This window comes from Vigna unguiculata, chromosome 6 (assembly GCF_004118075.2).
Source record: "Vigna unguiculata cultivar IT97K-499-35 chromosome 6, ASM411807v1, whole genome shotgun sequence".
Classification (NCBI taxonomy): domain Eukaryota; kingdom Viridiplantae; phylum Streptophyta; class Magnoliopsida; order Fabales; family Fabaceae; genus Vigna; species Vigna unguiculata.
This window is the reverse complement of record NC_040284.1, coordinates 23,957,370-23,968,612: the sequence shown is the minus strand read 5'-3', so window position 1 is coordinate 23,968,612 and position 11,243 is coordinate 23,957,370. Positions and strand designations below refer to the sequence as shown.

Here is an 11,243-nt window from a genome sequence, read left to right as displayed (position 1 = left end):
AGTTAAACAAAGTTATATAATAAAATATTAATGCCAAAAAAAAAAGATAGATTCAAATAAATTTTACACCACAAAATATAAGTCTTAAAACAATTTTCATGTTTAAAAGTAATTTTAATCCCACAAATTTTAAAGAACATATAAAATGAAAATAATTTTTATGGCAAATGCCTTTGAATTACATTTTATAATACTCATTCATGTCCATTAACTCACTAGTTTCTCATATCTACTATTACTATTAATCATTCAATAATTATTAATCGAATCAGTGTATTAAATATTTGTGATTGAATATGTTGTTGGCGTCAATTAATTGCTTGGGTTATCCCTTGGAATAGGTTGGCTTTGTGACTTATGAGACACTTCATTAATATTCAAAAGTCATACTACGACTTATGACTCAAATATAGAAGACCTTCCTTTATTTAATACCAATCCAGCTCGCAGCACTGTCAGAAACTCATTCCTGTTAATCATGATAGAGGTAACCCTTTCTTTCTGATAACATATGAGAGATTCTCTGCAACATCATCATTCTTAGAGAGGGATGAGGGATGACAATATGTAACTAGTTCGTTGGACTCGTCCATAAGTTTGTGAAAGAAATATGGGGCAGATCAGGATAGTAAATCCGTAGACTTGTAGTAGTTTAGTCCGTATAAGTTTGTGGTCTGCACAGTTCGGTTCGCAAGCTGCATAAAAAAAATTTGAATTTGTATATTTTAGTTACTTTTTGTATGTACTCATACATTAACATTCTAAATTTTTGTATGAATACGATGAAAATGTTGAATTATCAATTTATCATCTAACTCTCCAAAGTCTTTACTTAATTTTGTAAATTTTTAAAAATTTTCCAATTTTTAGACATCAAAAGTTTTATCATAATTATTTTTTTCTTAAAAAAGCAGACCAAATCACGGGCCAAGTAATGTGCGAGACGAGCCAATGATTACAGTCCGCATAAATTGTACGAGGTGAAATGGGCCAGCTCGTGATATACGTAATAATCAATTGCTACAATTTTTACTTTTTGGCACCTGAAAATTCTTCTTCGCACTTCAATTGAGAACCTTCACCAGCTAAAGTGAGATAACGTATTCTAGGCTGTGTGCAATAATAAAATGCTTGCAGCTTTAGAACATTCTGCGTCCACACTATTTTTTAAATGTTTCAATCATTCAGATATATTATTTATATAATCAATTTTAATGCATTGTTTATGAGTAAAATTCATGCAAGTTTTCTTGCTGAATATTGCTAATTTCACTTCTTATCATAACTTTCTCTCAATAATAAAACATATTTAAGAGCATCTCCACCTTGTATTAAATAGGTTGCACCATTCAAAAAGTGTTATTGAAATTGTATGAAGTTTGAAATATTTTTTTCCTTTTTGTTTATCTCTTAGCTTCTTCTAATTTGTTTTTATTTTCTTTTTATTATACTGTTAATATTGATAATAAATTTTAAAAAAATTGCATGTATATATATATATATATATATATATATAATGTATTTTTTTTCAACTGAAGTACTTTTTGTATGAAAAGAGAAGTGTAAAAAAAAGTGTATAGATTCATCAATTTGGGATTGATTTGAACAACTACAAAGTGTGATGGAGATTCTTAAATGTTATTATTTTTTGAAAAATAATTTTTGTCTCGATAATACTACAGTTTAATTTAATTACAGTTTTTACTTTATGCTTAAAATGTTTATTTAATTTACAATGTTTAAATAAAAAAAAATTACAAGACATTAAATAAGAAACAAATAAGAGTGGCAAAAATGTAAGATAACGAAGAGTTAGTGGTTTCATTAGCACTTTATAATAAAGTTTTCAGGTAACTTTTATGTTACAATCTTGAATACGGTCATGAATTTTTAAATTTGTAAATTGGAAGTGATTGTCTTTACATTGAAACCGTAATTTATAAAATTCACCTATGTAAGAGAAGACACATAATTGATTGATTATGCCTTAATTATGTATAAAATTCACTTATGTAAAAGAAATAACATAATTGATTGATTATGTCTCAATCATGTAAAAGTAGAAAGCAGACGCGTAATTTTATGCAATCAAGAATTATGTATGAATTATTGAATGTTATTACTAATTTTCAATCATAATAATTACTGAATGAGACGTAATCATAACTAATTATGCATGTACATATTCAATTTTAATGTTATTGAGTTTATGCAATTTTCTATTTAATATATTTTTAAATCTGAAATGAAATTTAATAAAAAAAGTAATAAATAAAAATATCTTAGTGCAAATAATTGTAATGATGATTTAAACTCATCTTGGAATTTTAATCACTCTGAAATTTTTAATTTTAATTGAAATGAAGTTAATTTTGATTGAATATGAATTTAATTATGTCTTCAATATGTAATTTTGTGAAATGTTTCTAGCAAAATAAATTTAAATATTATATCCAATATTATTAATTAATCTCTCAATTTTAATTTATACTCATTTTCATTAAAATTGAACTAAAGATACTTTTAACTTATTATACTACTTAATTAATTTAATTTTTTATTACATTAAAACAAGTCTATTACAAACTTTACTTTTCTTTTTCTTCACTTTTTTGTTTCCCTTGCCTTAATCCGTACAAATCAAGCATAGCATAATGTCTGAACACGGCATCATTAAAAAAACATGGGCTTTAAGAGTTCGGCTTTTAGTTGGGCCCAAGGGCCTGCCTTTTAAAAAAAGTTGGGCCATAAATTATTGAGGGAAAAGATAGAAATTCTTGAAATCCTTGATTAATTAGAGCAATCAATAAGGGATAAGGGAGCAGATTCATTGTACCTGGGTCTCAGGTGAGAGTTTGTGCAAGTGAAGTGAGTGAACTCAACTGAAGAATCCTTCAATCCGATAATCGCCATGGCAGCAGAACCCACGCGCCCCGTCAAAATCATCGCCGCCGCCGATGATTTCGGTGCTCCTCTCAAAGACGCCCTCGTCGCTCACCTCCGCTCCCTCAGCATAGAAGTCGAGGATCTCGGAACCTCTTCCTACTACTCCGCCGGAGCCGAGGTCGGCCGCCGAGTCTCCCAATCCTCCGCCGTCCGCGGCCTCGTCGCCTGCGGCACAGGCGCCGGCGTCTCTATCTTCGCCAACAAATTCCCCGGCGTCTACGCGGCCACCTGCCTCACCCCTTCCGACGCCGTCAACGCCCGCTCCATCAACAACTCCAACGTACTCGCCGTCTCCGGCAAGTACACCTCGCCGGAAGCCGCAATCGAGATCCTGGACGCGTGGCTGAACACGCCGTTTAAGTCCGCGTGTCCCGCCAACGAGGGCGAGCCCTGGCCGCGGGAGATCCAGACGTTTCTAGACCACTCGCTCGTGGAGATGCCGGAGATCGGAAAAGAAGGAGCGTTCGACACGTGCGCAGTGTGCTGTCTGGTGAAGAACCGGGAACTGAATCCGATCGAGTTGATTCCGGGCGGTTCGATGAAGATCGTGAGGGAGACTCCGACGTCAGCGTTCGTGAGGTTCAAGGCCGGGAGCGTGGAGCCCGCGCACCACCACACGTTCGGACACGATTTGGTGGTGTTGGAAGGGAAGAAGAGCGTTTGGAATCTGACGAAGGAAGAGAAATACGATCTGACGGTTGGGGATTACTTGTTCACTCCCGCAGGCGATGTGCATAGGGTTAAGTACTATGAAGATACTGAGTTTTTCATCAAATGGGATGGGCATTGGGATATGTTTTTCGATGAGGATCTTGACACTGCCAAAAAAGCTATCGATAAGGAATTAGGTTTAACGAACTCTACGGTTTCTTAATCTCTTCAATTTCGTGTGCCTTGTATCATATTCGTTCATAAACTCCTCTCTGTACTCTGTTTCATCAATGTCTACCATCCTTCTATCTGTGTAAGACATCATTCAATAATCCTATGCTGGCAATTTCATCGTTTGGCCTCATAACACATCCATCTACGAAATTTGAGAACATATTTAGCTCGCATGGTGTGCGAAACAATCATACTTCAATTTAATTGAACCAACAAAATTTGGGTTCGAGTGCTATCAGTTGAAATCGCAAATGAATCAAGAAAGTGAAGGACAGGCTAATGCAATTCAGTATTGAAAATTTTCAAGCAACAATAATATTGGGATCAGTACCGAAACCCAGAATATGTAGAGACTCCTAAGTACTAACCTACGACACAAGCATGGACAGTGAGTTTTCTTCGGCAACGTTAAAACTAAATCGTGTTTTTATAGGGACTAAAACGTTGTTTGAAGCTTATCTAATTTATATATCAAATTTATGTAAGTTTTAATTGTATAAATAAGCATTTATCTTCTATAACTAAAATGCTATTTATACTTCAATAACTTTAAAAACGTAAAAATAAAATAAAAAATGCTAACTTGCTAAGAGCTTCCGGCACACACAAATGATGTGTAATGTTGGGCCTTGAAAAACAAAGATATCCCTGTAAACTTACAAGCCCAAAATCACGGGCCAGTATATTGATTAATGGCTGCTTCTTATTGTACTTCCATCAATTTCTCGCATTGAGAAAATTTAAATTTTGCCCCTTTTAAATCGTAGAATTCGGAAGTAAACACATTTTTTTTCCTTGGAAAAGGAATTCTTAAGTGCACAATTTAGAAAACAAAAATAACTGTAATCCAAAAACCAAATGACTTTCTACTTATACAATTGAAAAGATTTATTTTTGCAACTATTTTTTTATTTATTTTGAAATATACAATTGAAATTCATTTTTTATTTTTTAATTGTAGATTGCAAAATCTAAAAAAAATTATAAAATACAAAGTTTCTTCAGTACGGGGGTGTAGAAAGAAACATATGGGGTTTGCCTATCACATTTTTGTTGCTCCACTATGACAGACACCTGAAGAGTCCAATAAACAATATCTATATTCAATTGCATCCATTATCAGATTAAACTTTATATGTTTATAGTAATACATAATGTTAGGGCACACGAGCAGGTCGCAGAATCTTTCTTTATTTTTCTTTTCCTTGTAGAGAACTTTTGAAGGATTAAAAAAAAAAACGCTTTTGTTGGTACACACAGTACTAACTTCTAGAAGTTGTAACATATTGGTGCGTCCTTCTTTGATTTAACATTAATTTAGAAATCCATGTAAGAGATTGGTGGAGATGTTTGAATTGAAGAGGACTTTGTTGGGAAGCACGATGATGCGTCACTGATTAAAAGAGGATACTTGAGTTGAATACTAAAAAGGGGCATGTTTGTACGTGGGAATAAAGAAAGGCACTACGTCCCAAAGATCATATCCATAAGAAAAAAAAGAAAGTTGCATCCTTATCTTTAGCCCAATAATAATGATTAAAAAGGTAGCCACTAGCCCAAGAAAAAAGTTTTTGGAGAAAAAATGGTGAAACGTGATGCGTAATGAGCGTTCCACAATGTAAAGCACCGAATAAATGAGATGTTCCGAAAAAATTAAAAGCAAGCTTAGGTGGTTCGGTTTTGGTGTTGTCGCAATCGTTAAAATTAGATAGATGCCTAACGCTTTCTTTTTGTTTGGCTTTTTGCAATTGGGAAGGCCAAACAGGGAATTAGGAATTACAATGTGTGCATGGTTTTTGGAGTGGAGATAACCTAACGTACTACGTTCGTACCTTTCCTTTCCTGCTTTAAATGCACCTCTCACCTCCCTTTGCTGCTTTAGGCGGAAAGAAGTTTCCAAAACGGTCAAAAATACTCAAAAGCTTAAAAATTTTAAAAAATATATATAAAATATATTTTAGTCCTAAATTTAGATGAAAAATTAAAATTGATTCTTACACTAAATTTTGATCAATTTTATTCTTAAATTTAAAAGATAAACAAATATAATATGTGTTTAGTTTTGCGATGTAAAATTGATTGGAATTGATTTTCTAACTTAAAATCGGTACGTGTTTGGTTTCCAAAATCAATTAAAGAGTAAAAAATTCAAGTTGAATAAGAAATAACTAATTCTTGTTTATACATTAGAGAATTGATTTAGCTGAAATAATTCTCCAAAATTGAACCAAATACACCCATAATTATTTTAATTTATTGATGTCAATTATTTTTGACTTGTTAAATGATGTTATAAGATAATATTTGAGCTTTAATTTGTCAATTGGTATAATTGACTAAAAACTTAAAACGCCATAATATATATATATATATATATATATATATATATATATATATATATATATATATATATATACACTAGCGTAAACACAAACGTTATCGTGTGTACGCATTTTTTGAATTATATTAATAATTAATGATATTGTAATGTTGTTAAGTTAATAAACAAAATAAATGTATATTTATAAAAAATAAAGTAAAATGTATGGAGAAAATATGAAAAAAATAACTGTTGATGAATAGTAGGAGAAAAAAAAAGGAGATAAGTAAATAGTTTTATAAAATTTAATAACCGTTAATTTTTAAAGATTTAATAAATAATTAAATTATAAAGGATAAAGTTGGAATTATGAAATGTGGACACAAAAGAGGAAATTCTCTTTTATATATAGTTATATATATATATATATATATATATATATATATATATATATATATATATATTTATTGTGTAAAAATTTAAAACAAAAGACGAATTCTAAATTGTAAGGACAAAGAACATTTAATTTTAAAATAATATTAAAAGAAAAATGTTTAAAATAATTAAACACATATGTCAAAATTGTTGTAAGGTATAGACTACAAAGATTCACTGTTATATACATCTATCGTAAAAAATATTCGGTCAATGAATAATTACCAAAAGATACCATTTTTTCAATATCGAATATTGAGACATAGCAAAATTTGAATTACAAACACCCAGTCAATAAACTACAAAGATATATAAATATATTCTTTTAGTCTCGGGATATAATAAAGAAAACACAAACTTTGCAAATGTTTTACTAGAGTTTAGAATTTTTTTTTTTAAGTTTCATAATTCAGGATTAGTGTTTTATATCGAAAATTCCCATCTATTTATAATTGATAATTTTTGTTGAGGTTATATAAATAGACTTTCTAAATATGATTATAATATTTGATCATGCTTTATATTAAAATTGAGTATTTTAATTAAGCTCACGTTAATAATTCAAATTTACTTCATAATTAACGTTTAGTAGCAAATAAGAGTTCATGTATATTAAAGATTGTGGATAGGTTTGGATTATACAGTACGAAAATTATATTTTGATTTCTATTTTTTTACTCTTATCTTTATATTTTACGAAAAGAATATAACGGTACATTAATCAATGACTTACGTTAAGTTACGTCAAAAAGTAAAAAAATTAGAATTCATAATATATTATTGTCTTTTCTATGTTATTATCTTCAATAAATAATTTTATATTCTTTTTATAGGAAAGGAATTATCCAAAAAGATTAATGAAATATATATATCAATATAAAGTCTTTTAGTCTTAAAACATGTTTAGTAACGTAACTAAGTTTATTACAAAATTGTTTGTCTAACTTATAAATTAGTTTGACCAATATAGAAATATTTGGTAATATATTTAATTAGTTAATTTAAGAGTTTTTGGCTATAAGTTATTATAATTAGATATAATTTATAGTCTATTTAATCTTTTTTCTATTATAATTCCTTACATTTTAATATTTTTTCTATTGTTCTTATTTTCTTTTGCTTATTATAATTTTGTTAATTTTACCTAAACAATTAATTACTATAATATTTTTAGTATTTATTATTATACTGTTTTTCATATTTTATACGTTATTTTTTAACTTTTTATTTAATTAAAATTAAAAATAATGTAACATATCAAATTTAATAAATCAATGTTTCAACATATAACGATATATGAAAGTTATACCTGATGAAAATTGTAAAAAAATACTTCATATAACAGTAATTTAAATTGATGAATAAAAAAAAAACTATTACTATTTTTCATATTAAAAAAATAAATTTAATTAACACTATTTAAATGAACTAATTTAAATAAAAAGCAAATATAACTTTTAAGTATGTTATTTTATATAACTATATTTATTATAATTTTACGAAACATTTTAAAGCTATTAAGCTATTTTATTAGCATAAAGTTACTAACAAACAACTAATTTATGAACGAACCAGTTTATGCAAACATAGGTTTGATGTAGTTATAAGTAAGTAAAAGATAATAGCATGTAGGTTTGAAAAGTGAAGATTAATAAAGTACGTTGATGAGATATAAATGAGATAAGTTAGGTGGGAGTAAAGCACGTTGATGGAAGGTGGGGGCGTGTTTGGAGACTTTGGCTGACTTGTAAACCACATCTTCTAGGGTACACTTTCCGTATTTAATTTCATTTTCATAAGCTTTTCATTTCTTCTACGTACTTTTTTCCAAACACAGTGCTGCACCTCTTTGCTTCAATTAACCAACTTCAAACAAAATTCATTTCCTCTGAACACAAATAAATACCATAATTTCTATTTGAAAATATATTTAGACCATTTTCATCCATTAATGTACCTGATCGATACTATTTTAGTAAAGAACCAACAAATTTTAAGAATCTTATGTGTCGAACTTCTTCCTGTTCTCCCATCCGGTCTCTTTCTGGATTTTTTTGCCGTCTAAACTCTAGGATGAGAGTACCTTCAGGCACTCTGACACTCAAGTTAAATAGTGATTCGACATAAAGTGTACGTAGTAAAATGAAAAAAACATATATTTACATGTTCACTGCACCTTAATTTATACTAATATTTTAACAAACCGCGTCAGTTATTTTTTAAATAAATTGTTCGTGTCTACCTTTATCAAAGATCAATGCTTTTCATATATGTAAAGTCCAATAATATTTTTTGAGTTGGTATAGATTAAATCAGACATTAAATTTACTTTTTAACGTAATTAAAACATAAATTATAATCTATTTTAATAAAATTTATTATTTATTGAATATATTTATTGGGATGAAAAGCTATACTATAGGATTCGAAGTGTGTGTGCATGTGCTGTGCCCTCTAGGCTCTAATCAATGTACCCCAACCTCCAAACACATCTCCATTTTACACTTGGATCCTCTTCATTCACCCAAACAAAACTCAATACCTTTTCTTTGTGTTGTTAGTGTTTGATTTATACGAAATTGCCAGATTGTCACATTATAGCTTTTCATTCGTTACCTGTTTCCTTCGTCACACTGTTACTTCCTACTCTTCCCTTCCCATCAAATAATCTCATCACACAACTTCTTCTTCAATAATCGTAACAATCATACCACATATAATATAACTTAATATTAATATTTTTTTTTATGATTTGTTTGTAATACTTAAAATTTAAGATATTACAACTTTGTTTTAATATATATTAATGTTTTAGGGAAAAACCAGGTCCATTTAGTATGCTGCTGATGACAACTTTTCACAAAAAGTGCCTTTAATTGTAATCTGTTAATCTTTTACTGGAAACAAATAATTGTTTTATTGTTCTTACTTTATGTTTTTTATTTTTATTTAGTATTTTTAGTCGTTTCTCTTTTTTTTCTCATTTTTTTTTCTTTCATTCAATGTGTTTATTTCATCTTCAGCAAAAGCAAACTGAGCATTAATTATAGTTTAAATGTGTTATTTAATTTATTGTTAGTGAATAAATGGCGCTAAGCCGAAAGGGTGAAAACATTGTCATCAATTATTATTACTTTTGCTTGTGACTTTTAATACTGAAATTGTGACTTTTAATACTGAAAGAGAAATGTCATACTGTCAAGCACATTCTTATTCTTTTGGCCGTTCGGTTACTTCTATTTTTTCTTTTTTACCTTTTTACTTTTTTTTCTTTCTAAAACTCATTTCTTTATAAACTTTTTTAAGAGTTTTTTTTTCAAAGTTTTCTCACAGTCTGTTGTCTTTTTGAAGACCAGAGAGATCGTAAAATTATTCTTTGCGATAAGCTTATTAAGATGAATCAATCAATTTTTTCGTTTGGGATAAGTTAATTTTTCGTCATTTTCTCGTCTTTTTTGTTTCATCTGGATTGCAAGCGGGGTTTCATTACTCACATGTGACTTTGTGAGATTTTTCTTAATTTCTATTAATAAATGTTTTTGTTGGTGTGATCAAATAGTTTTAATGTTGTTTTTGGACTTGAAAAGGAATATTTGCAAGTTAGAAAGTGTTTTGTTGTTCGGGGTCTTGTGAGTTACTTAATTAGGTGAGGAAAATTAGTTTGGATATGTGTTGTGTGAGTTTTACTAATTTTTATGATTTGCATGTTTATGCGATATTGAATGTTAAAAATGAATTTGATTTCTGATGAATGTGGTTTTGTTTGTGTGACTGATCTAATATTATATGAATTGGTTGATAATTTATGTTGAATGTTTGCGATTGTTTGGGCATTTGAACGAGATAATTGAAATATGAACAATTGAGTGATTTGGTACAAACTTTATGTTATGAAAAATTGTTTTGAACCAAAATACTAAAAGAGGGGTACCAAATTGATCAGTTGGACATATCCAATTTCCCTCAATCATTACACAAAAATTATGATTTCTAATACAACATTGAGTGGTAGCAGATTGGCCTAAGTGCCACCTTCATTGTGCAGGTTTGGGAGCATTGAGTGCCAAATTGTACCACTGAGCACCGTGTTTTGCAAATATTTTTGTAGTGAATGACAATGACAAGGCACCGTTAAGCGCTTGTTTTGTACTGTAGGCTGGAGCATTTTAGCTTTAGGATGCTGAGCACGTGTACACGCAAACACACACAAACAACAAATGACTCTAAACACAATTATCTATGTACATATCCTTGACATCAAAGTTCACTGGAAACGTGCATTTTTGGTGGTCTTTATCGTATAACTCTCATAACATAATTTATTGTACTATATTTGATTGAGAATGATTATTTGAGTATTAAGATACCCCTTTACTAAATCTCATACATCAATGCATATAGTAAAATTACAACCAAAAATAAATTTTGCTTAAGAATCCTTAAACATCGTCATCGTACATACTCACACAACAACTTCACCTCAATTAAAAATAACAATCAAAATCATAAGCATAAATAAGGTTCATCACAAGTTTATCTCAAACAATCAATTATAATTTGTCTCTTTTGCAATGATCACCAAATTAACATGAGTAAATCGAGTGATGTACCTAAATCAAGAATAGGTAGTAATGTACCTATGGTAGAAGGTAACAAT

At 29.5% G+C, this 11,243-nt stretch overlaps 1 protein-coding gene across 1 annotated transcript; it reads left to right on the top strand.

Annotated features, from left to right (window-relative positions):
• The first annotated feature begins 2,791 nt into the window (after window positions 1-2,791).
• Window positions 2,792-3,961, top strand: LOC114186622 (DNA damage-repair/toleration protein DRT102). Its single transcript, XM_028074577.1, has one exon. It carries the CDS (start codon window positions 2,912-2,914, stop codon window positions 3,818-3,820), a length of 909 nt encoding a protein of 302 aa, XP_027930378.1. The 5' UTR covers window positions 2,792-2,911; the 3' UTR covers window positions 3,821-3,961.
• Window positions 3,962-11,243: the final 7,282 nt, after the last annotated feature.